This window comes from Mobula birostris, chromosome 8, assembly GCF_030028105.1.
Source record: "Mobula birostris isolate sMobBir1 chromosome 8, sMobBir1.hap1, whole genome shotgun sequence".
Classification (NCBI taxonomy): Eukaryota; Metazoa; Chordata; class Chondrichthyes; order Myliobatiformes; family Myliobatidae; genus Mobula; species Mobula birostris.
In genome coordinates, this window is record NC_092377.1 from 1,119,591 (window position 1) to 1,141,155 (window position 21,565).

Here is a 21,565-nt window from a genome sequence, read left to right on the forward strand (position 1 = left end):
ATCACACAAAGAACACTCACCCATCTCCGCACTCGAAGCCACAGCAGGTTAGGAGATCTTCAGCAGAGAGCTCCGCATTAACCTGACCCTTGGAGTGGATACAAATCCTATCTGACATGGCTTCCACTGCGCCAAAGGCCTGGGGAAGAACAAAGATCTCATCAACAGCCGCCCTCCACCTCCCTTCATCCTAATTTCTTCTCCCCCACCGACCGTCCCGATCCAGCACCGCCCCACCCCCAGAGCTGTGGTCTGATCCTCCTCTTTGACCAAGATATCTTCCAACTCAGATTTAGATAACTGAACGCTTCTCTCATGCTCCTTTTAAGGAAGAGTTATTCTCAGTTCCTTATGCAATGTGTTTTCTGAAGGTCTACCTGTGATTACTAGGGTGACACTCCTAGTCCAGGATCGCACCCGGAAACTACGTGATTGACATTCTGCTGGAAGTCTTCAGGTGGCTGGGCCTGGGCTTCCAGAGGTCACAGACCCAAAACAAAACGAGTGATAAGGAGGATACATGTGCAGAGGGATGGTCTAACGGAGTATGGAGTTAAATGTGCTGAAAGGGTAAGTAAATTTAAGGAAAACAAAATTCAAGGGGCGTATAGCCCGGTGAGAGTTCGGGGAGCTGGGTTATGCATAATAGGCAGTGATTTAAACAGAGAGAGGAGAAATGTGTTAAAAATTCTATATCTGAATGCGCGAAGTGTCAGAAATAAGGCGGATGAGCTTGAAGCTCAGGTGCGAATGGGTAACTATGATGTTGTTGGGATAACGGAGACATGGCTGCAGGGGGAATCAGACCTGGGAATTGAATGTACAAGGGTATACGTGCTATCGAAGGGACAGAAAAGTGGGCAGAGGGGGTGGGGTGGCCCTGTTGGTGAGGAATGAGATTCAGTCCCTTGCAAGGGGGGACATAGAATCAGAAGAAGTAGAATCAGTGTGGATAGAACTGAGGAACAGTAAGGGCAAAAAGACCCTAATAGGTGTTATCTACAGGCCCCCAAACAGTAGCATGGATATTGGGTGCAAGTTGAATAGGGAGTTAACAATGGCATGTGGCAAAGGAAATGTCGCAGTAGTTATGGGGGATTTCAACATGCAGGTGAACTGGGAAAATCAGGTTGGTACTGGACCCCAGGATAGGGAGTTTGTAGAGTGCCTACGGGGTGCATTTATGGAGCAGCTTGTACGAGAGCCGACCAGGGATAAGGCTATTCTGAATTTAGTGTTGTGCAATGAACAGGATTTGATAAGTGACCTTGAAGTAAAGGAGCCATTAGGAGGTAGTGACCATAATATGATAAGTTTTTATCTGCAAGTTGACAGGGATAAGGGCAGATCAGAAGTGTCAGTATTGCAGTTGAACAATGGAGACTATGGAGCCATGAGAGGGGAGCTGGCCAAAGTTGACTGGTTGGATATCCTAGCAGAAAAGACAGTGGAACAGCAATGGCAGGTATTCTTGGGAATAATGCACAAGGTGCAAAATCAGTTCATCCCCCAGAGAAGGAAGGATTCTAAGGGGGGAAAGTGGCCACAGTGGTTGACAAAGGAAGTCAGAGATAGCATAGCATTAAAAAAGTATAACAGTGCTAAGGTGAGTGGGAAGACGGATGATTGGGAAATTTTTAAGGAGCAACAGAACTTAACTAAAAAGGCAATACGGGGAGAAAAAAAATGAGGTATGAACTCAAGCTAGCTAGGAATATAAAGGAGGATAGCAAAAGTTTTTTTTTAAACTAAGGTATGTGAAGAGAAGGAAGATAGTTAAGAACAATGTGGGGCCCTTGAAGAATGAATTGGGAGAAATTGTTATGGGAAACAAAGAAATGGCAGATGAATTTAATACGTACTTTGGATCTGTCTTCACTAGGGAAGACACAAGCAATCTCCCAGATGTATGGATGGGCCAAGGACATAGGGTAACAGAGGAACTGAAACAGATTGACATTAGGAAGGAAACGGTGATGAGTAGACTGATGGGACTGAAGGCTATCAAATCCCCAGGTTCAGATGGTCTGCATCCTAGGGTACTAAAGGAGGTGGCTCTGGAAATTGCGGACGCATTGGCGATCATTTTCCAATGTTCCTTAGATTCAGGATCAGTTCCTGAGGATTGGCAAATGGCTAATGTTATCCCACTTCTTAAGAAAGGAGGGAGAGAGAAAACAGAGAACTATCGCCCTGTTAGCCTAACATCAGTAGTGGGGAAGATGCTAGAGTCCATTATTAAAGATGAAATAGCAGCATATCTTGACAGCAGTGATAGGATTGGGCCGAGCCAGCATGGATTTACCAAGGGCAAATCATGCTTGACTAATCTATTGGAGTTTTTCAAGGATGTAACCAGGAAGATAGACGCGGAAGATCCAGTGGATGTGGTGTACTTTGACTTTCAGAAGGCATTTGATTAGGTACCACATAGGAGATTGGTGGGTAAAATCAGAGCTCATGGCATTGGGGGGAGAATATTGACATGGATAGAAAACTGGTTGGCAGATAGAAAGCAAAGGGTAGCAGTGAATGGGTGTTTCTCGGAATGGCAGGTGGTGACTGGTGGGGTGCCACAGGGCTCGGTATTGGGACCACAGCTGTTTACGATTTACGTCAATGATTTAGAGGAAGGCATTGTAAATAACATCAGCAAGTTTGCTGATGATACTATGCTGGGTGGCAGTGTGACATGTGATGAGGATGTTAGGAGAATTCAAGGTGACTTGGATAGGCTGGGTGAGTGGGCAGAAACTTGGCAGATGGCATTTAATGTGAATAAGTGTGAGGTTATTCACTTTGGGAGCAAGAACAGGAAGGCAGATTATTATCTGAACGGTGTGGAGTTAGGTAAGGGAGAAATACAAAGAGATCTAGGAGTACTTGTTCATCAGTCTCTGAAGGTGAATGAGCAAGTGCAGCAGGCAGTGAAGAAGGCTAAAGGAATGTTGGCCTTTATTACAAAGGGAATGAGTACAAGAGCAAGGAAATCTTTTTGCATTTGTACAGGGCCCTGGTGAGACCACACCTGGAGTATTATGTGCAGTTTTGGTCTTCAGGGTTAAGGAAGGACATCCTGGCTGTGGAGGAGGTGCAGCATAGGTTCACTAGGTTAATTCCTGGGATGTCCGGACTGTCTTACGCAGAGAAGTTAGAGAGACTGGGCTTGTACACGCTGGAATTAAGGAGTTTGAGGGGGGATCTGATTGAGACATATAAGATTATTAAGGGATTGGACAAGATAGAGGCAGGAAATATGTTCCAGATGCTGGGAGAGTCCAGTACCAGAGGGCGTGGTTTAAGAATAAGGGGTAGGTCATTTAGGACAGAGTTGAGGAGAAACTTCTTCTCCCAGAGGGTTGTGGAGGTGTGGAACGCGCTGCCTCAGAAGGCAGTGGAGGCCAATTCTCTGGATGCTTTCAAGAAGGAGCTAGATAGGTATCTTATGGATAGGGGAATCAAGGGTTATGGGGACAAGGCAGGAACCAAGTATTGATAGTAGATGATCAGCCATGATCTCAGAATGGTGGTGCAGGCTCGAAGGGCCAAATGGTCAACTTCTGCACCTATTGTCTATTGACTAAAATCAGAAAATGTTCAGCAAGTCAGAAAACAATCGTTGGTTCGAGACACTGTGTAACCAAGGGAGGTTCTCTCCACACATACTGCCCGGGCTGCTGAGATTTTTTTCCAAAGTGGAGGTTTTACTGTGGTCAAATCAAGGCTTTGGCTCCATCACATGCTGACTTTTCCCCCAGTGGATTCACTCATTTCAGGACAAGACTGTGTTGCCCAGGTCTTATCCGACCTGCAGGGGAATTTGCAATGGGAGGGGAAAGATCCAGTTGTCATGGTCCACGTGGGTACCAATGACATAGGTAGAACAAGGAAAGCATTCTGCTGAGGGAATTTGAGCAGCTAGGGACTAAATTAAAAAGCAGAACCAGAAAGGTTGTAATCTCTGGATTACTACCCGAGTGGCAATTTGGCATAGGATCAAGAAGATTAGAGAGTTAAATGTGTGGCTCAGAGATTGGTGTGGGAGAAGTGGGTTTGAGTTCATGGGAAACTGGCACCTGTATTGGGAAGGAGGAAGCTGTACCAATGGGACGGGCTCCACCTGAACTGTGATGGGACCTGGATCCTGGTGAATCACATTACTAGGGCTGTGGATAGGGCTTTAAACTAAATAGTAGGGGGGTCAGTTCAACAGATTGGAGAAGTATGGATAAAATAAAAAAGAGAAGTGTGGTTAGAGATGAAAGCAAAAGATAAAAAAAGAAAAGTAAGAGTGGAGTGAAGAAAAGTCAAGTGCAAAAGAGTAAAAGATTACAACATTTTAAAAGCCCAATGAGTGAAAGGGAACTTTATCTTAATGTCCGTAGTACTTGAGATAAGGTCAGTGACCTTGTGCCACAAATCAGTACAAAGGGGTACGATTCAGTGGCCATTACAGTGGCGTGGTTGTGGATCGGGAATTAAGTATCCAAGGATATCAGGTAATACAGAAGGATAGGCAGGAAGGTAAGGGAGGTGGGGTAGCGCTCTTAAAGATGAGATCAGGGTGATAGTGAGAGATGATATAAGATTTAAGGAGCAGAACGTTGAATCCATCCGGGTACAGATTAGGAACAGTAAAGGGGGAAAAAAAAACTGCTGGGAGTTGTCTATTGGCCACCGAATAATAATATTACAGTGTCACAGGCAATAAACAGAGGAATATCTGAGGCATGCAAGAATGGAACAGCAGTTTTCATGGGGGACTTTAACTTGCACATAGGTTGGGTGAATCAAATTGGTCGAGGCAGTTTGGAGGAGGACTTCATAGAATGTATCCGTGCTGGCTTTCTTGAACAGCATGTTACTGAACCTACAAGGGAACGTGTTATCTTAGATCTGGTGCTCTGCAATGAGACGGGTAAAATCAGCAATCTTGTAGTTAGGGATACTCTTGGAAAGAGATCACAGTATGATTGAGTTTCTCATACAAATAGAGGGTGCAATAGTTTGATCAAAAACCAGTGTATTGTGTCTAAACAACGGAGACTGCAATGGAATGGACGCAGGATTTGGCTGGTGTACGCTGGGAACACCAACTATATTGTGGGACGGTTGAGGAACAGTGGAAGACTTTCAAAGAGATTTTTCACAGTGCTCAACAAAAGGATATTCCAGTTAAAAAGCAAGGCAGTGAGGGTTGGGAGCGCCAGCCTTGGATATCTGAGAAAATAAAAGAAAGCTGATGAGTACAAAGTCACCAAGAGTAGTGGGAAACTGGAAGACTGGGGAAATCTAAAAAAGCAACAGAGTACCACTAAGTGAGCAATAAAGAGAGGGAAGCTAGATTATGAAAATAAACTAGCACAAAATATAAAAAAGGACAGTAAAAGATTTTATATTTATATAAAGTGGAAAAGGGTGGCTAAAGTGAATGTAGGTCCCTTGGAGGATGAGAAGGATATTGGGTAATGAGGAAATGGTTGAGGTTTCGAATGACTATTTCGTGTCAGTGTTCATTGTGGAGGACACATCTAACATGCTGAAGAGAGATGCTATGGTTGCCTTAGCTCAGGAAGGATATACTGGCTTTGGAGGTGGTGCAAAGGAGGTTCACCAGGTTGATCCCAGCGATGAAGGGGTTAGACTATGAGGAGAGACTGAGTCATTTCACAAGATCACAAGACAAAGGAGCTATTCGGCCCATTGAGTCTGCTCCACCACTCCACCTTGAGCTAAACTATTCTCCCATCTAGTTCCAATTTCCAGCTTTTTCCCCCATATCCCTTGATACCGACTAATTAGATACCTGTCAAACTCCTCCTTAAACACCCTGAATGACCAGACCTCCACAGCTGTATGTGGCAACAAATTCCATAAATCCAGCTAAAAAAAAAATCAGGCTAAAAAAATTTCTTCTCATCTCTGTTTTAAATGGGTACCCTCTAATTCTAAGACTGTGGCCTCTTGTCCTGGACTCACCCACCAAGGGAAACAGCCTTTCCATATCTACTCTGTCCAACTCTTTCAACATTCAAAATGTTTCTATGAGATCCCCTCCCATTCTTCTATACTCTAATGAATACAATCCAAGAGCGGACAAACGCGCCTCATATGTTAGCCCCTGCATTCCAGGAATCATCCTCGTAAATCTTCTCTGAACTCTCTCCAACATCAGTACATCCTTTCTAAGATAGGGGGCCCAAAACTGCACACAGTATTCCAAATGAGGTCTCACTAGTGCCCCATAGAGCCTCATCAACACCTCCTTACTCTTATACACTATTCCTCTTGAAATGAATGCCAACATAGCATTCGCTTTCCTTACCGCCAATCCAACTTGGTAGTTAACCTTTAGGGTATCCTGCACGAGGACCCCCAAGTCCCTTTGCACTTCCAATTTTTAAATTTTCTCCCCATCTAAATAATAATCTGCCTGATTATTTCTTCTTCCAAAATGTACAACCGTACATTTCTCAACATTATATCTCATCTGCCATTTCTTTGCCCACTCTCCTAAACTGACCAAATCTCTCTGCAACATTTCCGTTTTTTCAACACTTCCTGCTCCTCCACCTATCTTGGTGTCATCCACAAACTTAGCCACAAAACCATTTAATCCATAATCTAAATCATCGATATACATCGTAAAAAGAAGCGGCCCCAACACCGACCGCTGCAGAACACCACTAGTAACCGGCAATCAATCAGAATAGGATCCCTTTATTCCCATCCTTTGCTTTCTACCTATCAGCCAATGTTCCAATATCTTTCCTGTAATTCCATGGGCTCTCATCTTATTAAGCAGCCTCTTACACGGCACCTTATCGAAGGCCTTTTGAAAATCCAGATACACAACATCCACAGCCTCTCCCTTGTCAATCTTATTTGAGATTACCTCAAAAAATTCCAATAGGTTGGTGAGGCAGGATCTTCCCTTCATGAAACCATGCTGGCTTGGACCCATCTTAGACAATAGACAATAGGTGCAGGAGTAGGCCATTCGGCCCTTCGAGCCAGCACTGCCATTCACTGTGATCATGGCTGATCATCCACAATCAGTATTCAGTTCCTGCCTTATCCCCATAACCTTTGATTCTGCTATCTTTAAGAGCTCTACCCATCTCTTTCTTGAAAGCATCCAGAGACTTGGCCTCCACAGCCATCTGGGGCAGAGCATTCCATATATCCACCACTCTCTAGGTGAAAAAGTTTTTCCTCAATTCTGTTCTAAATGGCCTACCCCTTATTCTTAAACTGTGGCCTCTGGTTCTGGACTCACCCATCAGTGGGAACATGCTTCCTGCCTCCAGCGTGTCCAATCCCTTAATAATCTTCTATGTTTCAATAAATCAGCCTTCTAAATTCCAAAGTATACAAGCCCAGTTGCTCCAATCTTTCGACATATGACAGTCCCGCCATCCCGGGAATTAACCTTGTTGAACCTACGCTGCACTCCCTCAATAGCAAGAATGTCCTTCCTCAAATTTGGAGACCAAAATTGCACACAGTACTCCAGGTGTGGTCTCACCAGGGCCCTGTACAGCTGCAGGAGGACCTCTTTGCTCTTATACTCAATTCCCCTTGTTATGAAGGCCAGCATGCCATTAGTTTTCTTCACTGCCTGCTGTACTTGCATGCTTGCTTTCAGTGACTGATGTACAAGAACACCTAGATCTCGTTGTGCTTCCCCTTTTCCTAACTTGACTCCATTTAGATAATAATCTGCCTTTCTGTTCTTACCACCAAAGTGGATAACCTCACATTTATCCACATTAAACTGCATCTGCCATGCATCTGCCCACTCACCCAGCCTGTCAAAGTCACCCTGCATTCTCGTAACATCCTCCTCACATTTCACATTGCCACCCAGCTTTGTGTCATCGGCAATTTTGCTAATGTTACTTCTAATTCCCTCATCAAAATCATTAATATATATCGTAAACAGCTGCGGTCCCAGCACTGAACCCTGCGGTACCCCAATGGTCACCGCCTGCCATTCCGAAAGGGACCTGTTAATCGCTACTCTTTGTTTTCTGTCAGCCAGCCAATTTTCAATCCATGTCAGTACTCTGCCCCCAATACCATGTGCCCTAATTTTGCCCACTAATCTCCTATGTGGGACTTTATCAAAGGCTTTCTGAAAGTCCAGGTACACGACATCCACTGGCTCTCCCTTGTCCATTTTCATAGTTACATCCTCAAAAAATTCCAGATTAGTCAAGCACGATTTCCCCTTCGTAAATCCATGCTGACTCGGACCAATCCTGTTACTATTATCCAGATGTGTCGTAATTTCATCTTTTATAATTGACTCCAGCATCTTTCCCACCACCGACGTCAGGCTAACCGGTCTATAATTCCCTGTTTTCTCTCTTCCTCCCTTCTTGGAGAGGAACAACATTAGCCACCCTCCAATCCACAGGAACTGATCCTGAATCTATAGAACATTGGAAAATGATCACCAAAGCGTCCACGATTTCTAAAGCCACCTCCTTAAGTACCCTGGGATGCAGACCATCAGGTCCCGGGAACTTATCAGCCTTCAGACCCAACAGCCTATCCAACACCATTTCCTGCCTAATATAAATTTCCTTCAGTTCATTCGTTACCTTTGGTCCTTTGGCCACTATTATATCTGGGAGATTGTTTGTGTCTTCCCTAGTGAAGACAGATCCAAAGTACCTGTTCAACTCATCTGCCATTTCCTTGTTCCCCATAATAAATTCACCTGTTTCTGTCTTCAAGGGCCCAATTTTGGTCTTAACTATTTTTTTCCTTTTCACAGACCTAAAGAAGCTGTTACTATCCTCCTTTATATTCTTTGCTGGTTTACCTTCATACCTCATTTTTTCTCTGCGTATTGCCTTTTTAGTTACCTTCTGTTGCTCTTTAAAAGTTTCCCAATCCTCCGGCTTCCCACTCGTTTTTGCTATGTTATACTTCTTCTCTTTTATTTTTATACTGTCCATTACTTCCCTTGTCAGCCACAGCCTCCCCTTACTCCCCTTAGGATCTTTCTTCCTCTTTGGAATGAACTGATCCTGCACCTTCCGCATTATTCCCAGAAACACTTGCCGTTGTTGTTCCACTGTCATCCTGCTAGGGTATTGTTCCATTGAACTTTGGCCAGCTCCTCCCTCATAGCCCCATAGTTCCCTTTGTTCAACATCTTGTCATGCACCTCGAGGTATTTCATAACCTCGTCCTTGAGGATCGACTCCAATAACTTTCCAACTACCGATGTCAGCATAATAGGTAATTTTCTTTTTGCTGTCTCCCTCCTTTCTTAAACAGCCGAACTACATTTACAACCTTCCAGTCCTCTAGAACCATGCCAGAGTCAATTGATTCCTGGAAGATCATTTCCAATGCCTCCACAATCTCCAAGGTCACCTCCTTCAGAACCCATGGGTGCACCTCATCTGGTCCGGAAGACTTATCTATCCTTAGTCCATTTAGCTTCCCAAGCACTTTCTCTAGTAATCTTGACTGTACCTAATTCTATTCCCTGAGACCTCTGGCTATCAGATATGTTGCTAATATCTTCCACTGTGAAGACTGATGCAAAATACTCATTTAGTTCCTCTGCCATATCTTTGGTACCCATTATAATTTCTCCAGCATCATTTTCAATCGGTCCTATATTTACCTGTGTCACTCTTTTACTCTTCATATATTTTAAAAGACTCTTAGTATCTCTTTTTATGTTAATTGCCAACTTCCTTTCATAATTCATTTTTTCTTTCCTAATGACTTTCTTAGTTTCCTTCTGTAAGTTTTTAAAAAAGTCGTCCAGTCCTCAGTTTTCCCACTAATTTTTGCTTCCTTGTACGCCATGTCTTTTGCTTTTATTTTAGCCTCTCTCGTTAGCCACATTTGTGCCATTTTTCCCATTCATGGATTTTCTTTTTTCTTGGAATATATTTTTCCTGCACTTTCCTTATTTCTTGGAGGAATTTCATCCAGTTCTGCTCTACCGTCCCTCCATCTAGCTTACTTTTCCAATCTACTTGGGCAAGTTCCTCTCTCATACCACTGTAATTTCCTTTGGGACTGTAATCGCTGGAATTCAGAAGGATGAGAGGAGATCTATTATGAAAGGGATAGATAAGATAAAAAGGCAAGAAAGTTTCTTCTACTGATAGGTGAGACTAGAACTAGGGGACATAGCCTCAAGTTTCTGGGGAATAGATTTAGGACGGAGATGAGGAGGAACTGCTTTTCCCCAGAGGGTGGTGAATCTGTGGAATTCTCTGCCCAATGAAGTAGTGGAGGCTACCTCAGTAAATATATTTAAGACAAGGTTGGATAGATTTTTGCATAGTAGGGGAATTAACAGTTATGGGGAAAAAGGCAGGCATGTGGAGATGAGCCCATGGCCCTATCAATCATGATCTTATTGAATGGTGGAGCAGGCTCAAAGGGCCATATGGCCCACTCCTAATCCTATTTGTTATGTTTTTTTTTGTTCGAGACACATCAGGACTGGTACTCGAAGGGCCAGGTCAGAGAGGGGTTGGTAAAGGATCAGAAAGAGCTGCAGAAAATTGTAAACTCAGCCAGCTCCATCATGGGCACCAACCTCCCCAGCATCAAGGACATCTTCAAAAGGTGATGCCTCAGAGAGATCACTCAGGACATGCCCTCTTCTCATTGCTGACACTGAGGAGCAGATACAGGAACCTGAAGACACACTCTCAACATTTCAGGAACAGGACAAGCGGGTTTCCGAATGGACAATAATGAACATGAACACCATCTTTTTTTTTGCTGTCTTTTTGCATTACTCAATTTCTTACTTATATTCCTTAATTGTAATTTATTATTATATATTATATTGCAATGCTGCCACAACACATTTCACTACGTATTCAACCGGACTGAGATCCAGCCCACCCAATGGTCCTCACCCAACATGATCCACAGGAACCCTGGTCCCGAATCTCCCTAATTGTTGGGCAGTCCGGCCACTGTTCTCGGGAATCAAAGTTCTTTGGGAGCTTTGCAACGGCGATGTCCTCAGACCTGATGAGTGGGAAAGGACTGATGAGGGTCTCATCTCCTGTATCCACCCCCTCCTCAACCCATCACCCCAAATCTTCAACAAGCACCCCACACAACCAGATTGAGTCTGCAGACTTCCAGCATCAAAACCCAGTTTAATCCACCTTCCTAAAACCTCCCCATCCCACCCTCATGTCTCTCCAACATTTTGTCCCCACCCCTAACATCTCCTAATCTCCTCTACCCACATCCCAAACCAGCCCGCCATCCCACACCATCTGTCATCCCTCAAACCTTCCTCAATTTCCAAACAAGACCCCAGCCCCACCATCCCTCAAATGTTCCTCATTCCCCAAAACGGCACCCACACACGTCATCCCCCAAGCCAGTCCCAACATCCCCCAAACCTTCCTTATTCCCTGAACCAGTCCCCAACCCCACCTCATCCCCTGAACTAGCCTCTGCTGTTCCCCAAAACCTTCCCCATTCCCCAAACTTGCCCTGGCCTCACTTCATTGTCCCCCAAACCAGCTCCCCGCAACTGACCCTCAAACCAGGCCTGTCATCCCCAAAACCTTGCTCATTCCCCAAACCAGCCCTGGCCCCCGCGTCATCCCCCAAACCCCTCCTCACAGCTCCCACAGGACACCATTCCCCCATCTGCTACATATTCCCCTCCCTCCTTTACCTCAGGGGCAGCCGAGGTCCCTTTAGGAAGGTTCCACACAATCGCTTCACCAGGCTGAACGGAACGTTCTGGAAGTTCTGACCGGCCTGAATACAAGGACAAGCAGTTACTCCCAGCCCAAATCCAACACTTCCCCCCACCCCCAATCTAACACCTCCATTTCCCTCCTCCTCCTCTCCATCCTTCCCCACCTACAACACGTCAGCCTCCGCAGGGACTCACCTTCAGCAACCCCCACTCCCCCACCCACACCTCAGACCCCCATCTCCCCCACAGGGACCCCCTTCCTCAACATTGTTTTTTTAAATATCATTTCCAGCTTACAAGTGTAGAGGAGAACAAAATCATTCTTACTCCAGATCCGAAACAGCACAAAATAAACAAAAAACAATAAAAAACACATCAGATAGCTTATATACATAGATTAATTATATATCCATTGAGTGACACTAAGCACAGGAGAGGCTGTACGCAAGATGACTGATAGAAAATGATAAATTGAATTGATTTTACATCCTTACATCCTTCACACACAGAGTAAAAATCTTTACGTTTAAAAATCATCTGTCTAAATGTGCAATTTATACTCATTTGTAATAAATAGCATGCACAACAGGGCAGTCAAAAGGCATAGCAATACAATTGTATCAGCGTGAGTTCATCAGTCTGACAGCCTGGTGGAAGGAGCTGTTCCAGAGCCTGTTGGTTCTGGCTTTTATGCTGTGGTATCGCTTCCCGGATGGTAGCAGCTGGAGCAGTTTGTGGTTGGGGTGACTCAATGATCCTATGGGCCCCTTTTACGCACCTGCCACTGTAAATGTCCTGAATCATGGGAAGTTCACATCTACAGATGTACTGGGCTATCCACACCACTCTCTGCAGAGTCCTGCGATTGAGGTACAGTTCCCATACCAGGCAGTGATGCAATCAGTCAGGATGCTCTCAGCTGTGCCCCTGTAGAAAGTCCTTAGGATTTGGGGACTCATGGCAAACTTCTTCAACCGCCTGAGCTGAAAGAGGCACTGTTGTGTCTTTTTCACCACACATCTGGTATGTAAGGACCACATAAGATCCTCAGTGATGTGGATGCTGAGGAACTTAAAGCTGTTCACCCTCTCAACCCCAGATCCATTGATGTCAATAGGGGCTAAACCGGTCTCCAGTCCTCCTGTAGTCCACAACCAGCTCCTTTGTTTTGGCAACATTGAGGGAGAGGTTGTTTTCTTGACACCACCGTGTCAGGGTGATGACTTCTTCTCTGTAGGCTGCCTCATTATTTGAGATAAGGCTAGTCAAAGTAGTATCGTCAGCAAATTTAGTTAGCAAATTGGAGCTGTGGATGGCAACACAGTCATGGGTATACAGAGAGTAAAGGAGGGGGCTTAGTACACAGCATTGAGGGGCACCTGTGTTGAGGGGCAGAGGTGAGGGAGTCCACTATTACCACCTGCTGGCGATCCAACAGCAAGTCCAGGATCCAGCTACACAAGGCTGGATCTACACTTTTGCATCAGTATTAAGTCAGGAAACTGGCATAGCATATATGGAAGAAAGGGAAACAAGCAGCAGTGTCATGGAACGTATAGAGATTAAAGAGGAGGAGGTGCTTGCTGCCTTACAGCGAATAAAGGTATACGAATCCCCCAGGCCTGACATGATATTTCCTTGGGCCTTGAGAGAGACTAGTGTAGAAATATTTAAGATTTCCTTTTCCACGGGTGTGGTGCCGGAGGATTGGAGGGTAGCTCATGTGGTTCCGTTGTTTAAAGAAGGCTCCAAAAGTAAACCAGGTAATTACAGGCCGGTGAGCCTTACATCAGTAGTAGGTAAATTATTGGAAGGTGTTCTGAGAGATTGGATATACAAGTATTTGGACAGCCAAGGGCTGATTAAGGATAGTCAGCATGGCTTTGTGCGTGGTAGATTGTGTTTAACGAATCTTATAGAGTTTTTTTTTGAGGAGGTTACCAAGAAAGTGACAAGGTCCCACATGGGAGGTTAGTTCAGAAGGTTCGGACACTACGTATCCATGGAGAGGTTGTAAACTGGATTCAAAATTGGCTGTGTGGGAGAAGACAGAGAGTGGTAGTGGATGATTGCTTATCAGACTGGAGGTCTGTGACTAGTGGTGTTCCTCAGGGATCTGCGCTGGGACCATTGTTGTTTGTTGTCTATGTCAATGATCTAGATGATAATGTGGTAAATTGGATCAGCAAGTTTGCTGATGACACTAAGATTGGAGGTGTTGTGGATGGTGAGGAAGGTCTTCAAAGCTTGCAGAGGGATCTGGACCAAATGGAAAAATGGGCCAGAAAATGGCAGATGGAACTTAATGCAGACAAGTGTGAGGTGTTGCACTTTGGAAGGACAAATCAAGGTAGGACATACACAGTAAGTGGTAGGGCACTGAGGAGTGCGGAAGAACAAAGGGATCTGGGAGTTCAGATACATAATTCCCTGAAAGTGGTGTCACAAGTAGAAGGGTTGTAAAGAAGGCTTTTGGCATCCTGGCATTCATAAATCAAAGTATTGAGTATCGGAGTTGGGATGTTATGGTGAGGTTGCATAAGACATTGGTGAGGCCAACTTTGGAGTATTGTGTATAGTTCTGGTCACCTAACTATAGGAAGGATATCAGTAAGATTGAAAGTGTGCAGAGAAGATTTACTAGGATATTGCCGGGTCTTCAGGAGTTGAGCTACAGTGAAAGACTGAACAGGTTAGGACTTTATTTCTTGGAGCGTAGAAAAATAAGGGGGGATTTGATAGAGGTTTACAAAATTATGAGGGGTATAGACAGAGTAAATGTGAGTAGGCTCTTTCCACTTAGATTAGGAGAGATAAATACGAGAGGACATGGCTTTAGGGTGAAAGGGGAAAGGTTTGGGGGAACATTAGGGGCAACTTCTTCACTCAGAGTGGTGGGAGTGTGGAACGAGCTGCTGTCTGACATGGTAAATGTGGGCTCACTCTTAAGTTTTAAGAATAAATTGGATAGATACATGGATGGGAGAGGTCTGGAGGGTTAATGGGACTAGTGGAATAAAGTTTCGGCACAGACTAGAAGGGCCGAATGGCCTGTTTTCTGTGCTGTAGTGTTCTATGGTTCTAAGGCAGGGTGAAGGCAGAGAATAAGAGGAATAGATAGAGTGGACAGCCAGCGCCTCTGCCCCAGGGCACCACTGCTCAATACAAGAGGACATGGCTTTAAGGTAAGGGGTGGGAAGTTCAAGGGGGATATTAGAGGAAGGTTTTTTACTCAGAGAGTGGTTGGTGCGTGGAATACACGGCCTGTGTCAGTGGTGGACGCAGATACACTAGTGAAGTTTAAGAGACTACTAGACAGGTATATGGAGGAATTTAAGGTGGGGGCTTATATGGGAGACAGGGTTTGAGGGTCGGCACAACATTGTGGGCCGAAGGGCCTGTACTGTGCTGTACTATTCAATCTTCTATGTCTCCAAGCTTCTTGTCAAGCCTGGAGGGAATTATGGTGTTGAATGCTGAACTGTAGTCCAAGAACAGCATTCTCACATAAGCAGCATGGTGATTTGGGGTGTGGAGGTGTTGATCAGTCTTGCTGCTTGGGGAAAGCAACTGTTCCTTGTGTGACTGTTACGTAGCCTCCTCCCTGTTAGGAGTGGGACAAACAGTCTTTGAGCAGGTCGAGTGAGATCCTTCATGATATTACTGGCCCTGCAGCAGCATCTTTCTGTATACACGTTCTTGAACTGGTGCTGCTGTTGTGTTGGGCAGTTTTGTCTACCTGTTGTAGAGCCTTCCAATCCACTGCGAAACTGCGCCTGTACCGCGTAGTTACGCAGCTTCCAATCTACTGCAGGAGGGAGACGGGGAGCTCAGGGACAGGGTGGTTGGGGCCTGTCGGAGTACAGGAGGGAGACGGGGAGCTCAGGGACAGGGTGGTCGGGGCCTATCGGACTACAGGCGAGAGACGGGGAGCTCAGGGACAGGGTGGTCGGGGCCTGTTTGACTACAGGGAGATGGGGAGCTCAGGGCCTGTCGGAGTACAGGGAGACAGGGAGCTCAGGGCCTGTTTGACTACAGGGAGATGGGGAGCTCAGGGCCTGTCAGAGTACAGGGAGACAGGGAGCTCAGGGACAGGGTGGTCGGGGCCTGTCGGAGTACAGGGAGGTAGGGAGCTCAGGGACAGGGTGGTCGGGGCCGGTCAGACTACAGGGAGACGGGGAGCTCAGGGACAGGGTGGTTGGGGCCTGGCAGAGTACAGGAGGGAGTCGGGGAGCTCAGGGACAGGGTGGTCGGGGCCTGTCGGACTACAGGCAGATGGGGAGCTCAGAGACAGGGTGGTCAGGGCACAAAAGAGCTGACTATTGTCTTCAGGATAGGGCACAGTACACATTCTCCTGTGTAAATCAACAGCGTTGAGGTTGAGAGGGTTCAGAGTTTCATGTTCCTGGGTGTGAACCTCTCCAATTGTCTGTTCCGGTCCAATCATGTTGACGTCATGGCCACAAAAGTTCACCCATACCTCTACTTCCTCAGGAGGCCAAAGAAATTCAGCATGTCTCCGTCAATCCTTACCAATTTCTATCGATGACCTATAGGAAGCCTCCTACGTGAATACTTCACAGCTTGGTACAGAACCACTCTGTCCGTCAGAAGAAACTGCAGAGTCGTGGACACAGCTCAGCACATCAGGGAAACCAACCTCCCCTCCACGGACTCTGTCTACACTTCTCACAGCCAGCATCAAGGTCCCCACCCACCCTGGACATTCTCCCCTACACCATCAGGCAGAAGGTACAACATCTGGAAACCAATTTACCATTCACTGGACTCGAGCCCAATTGTTTTGCAATTGTCACATATACGATTAAGAGATGGTCTTGCAAACTGTTCATACAGATCAGATCGTTAGTATCAGAGGGAAAAGATTAAGAGAGTGCAGAATAAAGTGCAGGCAATAGGAGCAAGGCCATGATCGTAAGACAGGCCTTTGGTTGCTTTTTTTTTGTTGCTCTTTTGGGCAATTTTGATCAGGCAGATAATGAATGACACAGCACTAGATTTAACTACAACCGAGCAGAGTATGCCTGGACTCTTCTGATTTTGTGTTTTATCTTCTGTGTCTTTCACTCGTTTGCACACATTGAGTTTGATGCTTTCCTTTGAACTGGTTCCATTGTTTTCTTTGTCCGTGGGAAGACGAATCTCAGTTGGACACTGCATACACACTTTGCTAATAAGTGTACTTCGAACTTTAGGAACAGTTATGACATTCGGCCCTGTCTACCAGGTAGAGTCCATTTTACCTCACAAGGGAACTGTTCAATGGGAGACTGGTTCCAGTGGGGTTAAAGCTCCACTCACTCTCAATCCTTTGCCTCCCACAGTCACCCCCCCACCCAGAGACCACACCGAGCAAGGGGGGGGGGGGAGAGAGAGATACTCACCCGCCAGGTGGTGTTGAGCTTATTGATGAGGGTGATGAAGTCCGGTGAGAGGGGGTCAGGGTCCAGTGAGGGTCTGGCCGTCACCGTGGCGATGCTAAGCAACAACAGCTGGAACAACATCCTGAGAGTGGGGAAACAGTTGTCAGGGAGGGGAGCCTGCCTCACCCTCCCCCCACGGGTGTCATCCCCCTCTCTCCCACTCCACACTTCCTGAAGGCCATCCCGACCCTCCATTTCCATCCCCCTCTCCCGACCAACCGCTCATTCCTAGCCCAGAGGGTCACCCCCACTCTCCCCCTCCCCTCCCACCAATGAGGGGCAGAGAGGGTCCGTTTACCCCCACACTCCCCAACCTTCCCAACACCACACCTCTCCTCAGTAAACCCTGGTTAGACCAACAAACCAATCCCCTCCCACCCCTACATACTGCCTCACCCCTACTGACCCAACCACAGACCATCAGACAGGCCATTCTTCTCATCAAGTCTGATCGAATTCCCTCTCAAACCCATTCTCGTATTCTTCCCATAACCATTGAAGCCCCAGCTGATTGAGAACCCATCAACATCCACTTGAAATACTCTCTGATCCAGCCCACACAGTTGTCAGTGGCAATGAGTTCCACAGATTGACAAGCCTCTGGCTAAAAAACAATTCTCCCTAATCTCCACCATATCATACACATCCCTCTATTCTGAGGCTGCCCTCTGGTCTTAGTTTCTTCCAGTAGAGGAAACATCCTCTCCATATCCACTCTATCTCTGCCTGTCAATATTCCACAAGTTCCAATCAGATCCCCCTTCATTCTTCTAAACTCCAGCAAGTACAGGCCCAGAGTCATCAAACACTTCTCGTATATTAACTCTTTCATTCCTTGAATTATTCTTCCAAACCTCCTCTGGACCCAGCTCATGTCTCCTTAGATAAGAAGATAAGACCATCATCCACAGGAGCAGAATTAGGCCGTTTGGCCCATCGAGTCTGCTCCACCATATCAATATGTCTGATCCATTTTCCTCTTGACCCAAATCTCCTGCCTTCTCCACATATCCCTTCATGCCTGACCAATTAACAATCTATCAAACACAGCCTTAAATGTACCCAAAGACTTGGCCCAATCCTCCAAGTCCTTTTTCATTAATTCCAAAGAAAGCCTCAGCATTACGCATCTCTGCTCCCCCCTCATCTTACCCTTTCCACAACACACTCGCCTACCCCACCCTCCCCTCCTCCCATAGACAGCCAACTCTCCACTTTTCCCCACTCCCTCCACCATCCAACCCTTTCCTTCACTCCCCAAACCTCTCCCCACACCCCACCACAAACCCTCCCACACCTCTATCCTCTGCCCCTCCTACCCACACTCCCACTCCCCCCCCTCCCCTACACTCTTCTCACCCAAACATCTCACCCCACCCTATCCCACCTCACTCCCACAACCCCCTACCCCTCCTCACACTCAACCCCCACCCCACCCGCCTCACTCCACCCTCCACACTCCCCACCCTCCTCACATCCCAAACCTCTCCCGCACCCTACCCCAAACCCTCCCACACCTCTATCCTCTGCCCCTCCCATCCACAATCCCACTCCCCCCTCCCCTATGCTCCTCCATCACCCCAAACATCTCACACCACCCCTATCCCACCTCACTCGCACAACCCCCTACGCCTCCTCTCACTCCACCCCTACCTCCTCTCACCCCCCGACCTCCCCTGTACCACTCCCCCCGACCTCCCCTTCATCCCACTCCCCCGTACCCCTCCCTGCGACCCCCTCCCCGACCTCCCCCACATCCCCTTCCCACTGACCTCCCCATCCCACTCCCCCCCCGACCTCCCGTCCCAATTCCCCCCCGCCGACATCCCCCCATCCCACTTCCCCCCCGACATCCCCCTCATCCCACTCCCCCTGACCTCCCACACGTCCCCCTCCCACTGACCTCCCTGTCCCACTCCCCCCCGTCCCACTCCCCTCCCGACCTCCCCCCCGTCCCACTCCCCTGCCGACCTTCCCTGTCCCCCTCATCCCTGACCTCCCCCCATGCCACTCCCCCCCGACCTCCTCCCCGTCCCACTCCCCCCCAAACTCCCCTGTCCAACTCCCCCGCCGACCTCCCCCCGTCCCACTCCCCCGCCGACCTCCCCCTGTCCCCGTCATCCCTGACCTCCCCGTCCCACTCCCCCGTCCCCCTCTGACCTCAGACCGTCCCCCTCCCCCGACCTCCCCCCATCCCACTCCACCCCAACCTCCCCCATCCCACTCCCCCGTCTCCCTTCCCGTGTTCCTCCCCCACTCCACTCCTGTCCCCCTCCCCACTCCCCCGTCCCACTCCCCCCGACCTACCCCCATCCCACCCCCCGCCCCCAACCCACTCCCCCCCGAGCTCCCCCTCATCCCACTCCCCCACCTTTTGCTCCCCTTTCCACTCATTTCACTCCCTCCACCCCCACCTCAACCTCCTCTCACTCCTCCATCCCCACCTCAGCCTCCTTACACTCAACCCCCACCTCACCCTCCTCACACTCAACCCCCACCTCACCCTCCCCTCACTCAACCCCCACCTCACCCTCTCCTCACTCAACCCCCACCTCACCCTCCTTACACTCAACCCCCACCTCACCCTCCTCACACTTCCCACCCCACCCTCCCCAGCCTCCTCACACTCAACCCCCACCTCACCCTCCCCAGCCTCCTCACACTCAACCCCCAACTCACCCTCCTCACCTCACTCTCCTCACCCCTCACTCCCCACCTCACCCTCTCACTCCCCCCCTCTTAACCCCCTCCTCAACCTCCACCCCACCCTCCTCACTCCCCACCTCACACTCAACCCCCACCTCACCCTCCTCACACGCCCCAACCCACCTTCCTCACACGCCCCACCCCACCTTCCTCACACGCCCCACCTCATCCTCCTCACACTCAACCTCCACCTCACCCTCTCACTCCCCCCACACTCCTCTCACTCCTCCCCCCCACGTCACTTCAACACCTCACCCTCCTCTCCCCTCACTCCCCACCTCAACCTCCACACTCCCCTCACTCCCCACCTCACCCTCCTCACCTCCCTCCCCATCTCCCTCCTCACCTCCCTCCCCATCTCCCTCCTCACCTCCCTCCCCCTCACTCCCATTCTCCCTCCTCACCTCACTCCCCATCTCCCTCCTCACCTCACTCCCCATCTCCCTCCTCACCTCACTCCCCATCTCCCTCCTCACCTCACTCCCCATCTCCCTCCTCACCTCACTCCCCCTCACTCTCCTCACCTCACTCCCCATCACCCTCCTCACCTCACTCCCCATCTCCCTCCTCACCTCACTCCCCCTCACTCCCCATCTCCCTCCTCACCTCACTCCCCATCTCCCTCCTCACCTCACTCCCCCTCACTCCCCATCTCCCTCCTCACCTCACTCCCCCTCACTCCCCATCTCCCTCCTCACCTCACTCCCCATCTCCCTCCTCACCTCACTCCCCATCTCCCTCCTCCCCTCCCTCCTCACCTCACTCCCCGTCTCCCTCCTCACTCCCCGTCTCCCTCCTCACCTCACTCCCCGTCTCCCTCCTCACCTCACTCCCCCTCACTCCCCATCTCCCTCCTCACCTCACTCCCCATCTCCCTCCTCACCTCACTCCCCATCTCCCTCCTCACCTCACTCCCCCTCACTCCCCATCTCCCTCCTCACCTCACTCCCCCTCACTCCCCATCTCCCTCCTCACCTCACTCCCCCTCACTCCCCATCTCCCTCCTCACCTCACTCCCCCTCACTCCCCATCTCCCTCCTCACCTCACTCCCCCTCACTCCCCATCTCCCTCCTCACCTCACTCCCCCTCACTCCCCATCTCCCTCCTCACCTCACTCCCCCTCACTCCCCATCTCCCTCCTCACCTCACTCCCCCTCACTCCCCATCTCCCTCCTCACCTCACTCCCCCTCACTCCCCATCTCCCTCCTCACCTCACTCCCCCTCACTCCCCATCTCCCTCCTCACCTCACTCCCCCTCACTCCCCATCTCCCTCCTCACCTCACTCCCCCTCACTCCCCATCTCCCTCCTCACCTCACTCCCCCTCACTCCCCATCTCCCTCCTCACCTCACTCCCCCTCACTCCCCATCTCCCTCCTCACCTCACTCCCCCTCACTCCCCATCTCCCTCCTCACCTCACTCCCCCTCACTCCCCATCTCCCTCCTCACCTCACTCCCCCTCACTCCCCATCTCCCTCCTCACCTCACTCCCCCTCACTCCCCATCTCCCTCCTCACCTCACTCCCCCTCACTCCCCATCTCCCTCCTCACCTCACTCCCCCTCACTCCCCATCTCCCTCCTCACCTCACTCCCCCTCACTCCCCATCTCCCTCCTCACCTCACTCCCCCTCACTCCCCATCTCCCTCCTCACCTCACTCCCCCTCACTCCCCATCTCCCTCCTCACCTCACTC

General features: G+C 48.9%; 1 protein-coding gene across 1 annotated transcript in view; it reads right to left on the reverse strand.

Annotated features, from left to right (window-relative positions):
- The window catches only part of LOC140201092 (cathepsin B-like), a 34,106-nt gene that overhangs the window by 8,610 nt on the left and 3,931 nt on the right, over nt 1–21,565 (reverse strand). The window contains exons 2-5 of the mRNA XM_072264685.1: nt 17,125–17,245; nt 11,693–11,778; nt 10,911–11,025; nt 21–139 (exon numbers count right to left, since the gene is read on the reverse strand). Coding sequence (XP_072120786.1) covers nt 21–139; nt 10,911–11,025; nt 11,693–11,778; nt 17,125–17,244 — 440 coding nt within the window. The 5' untranslated portion in view covers nt 17,245. The remainder of the gene's footprint in view (nt 1–20; nt 140–10,910; nt 11,026–11,692; nt 11,779–17,124; nt 17,246–21,565) is intronic.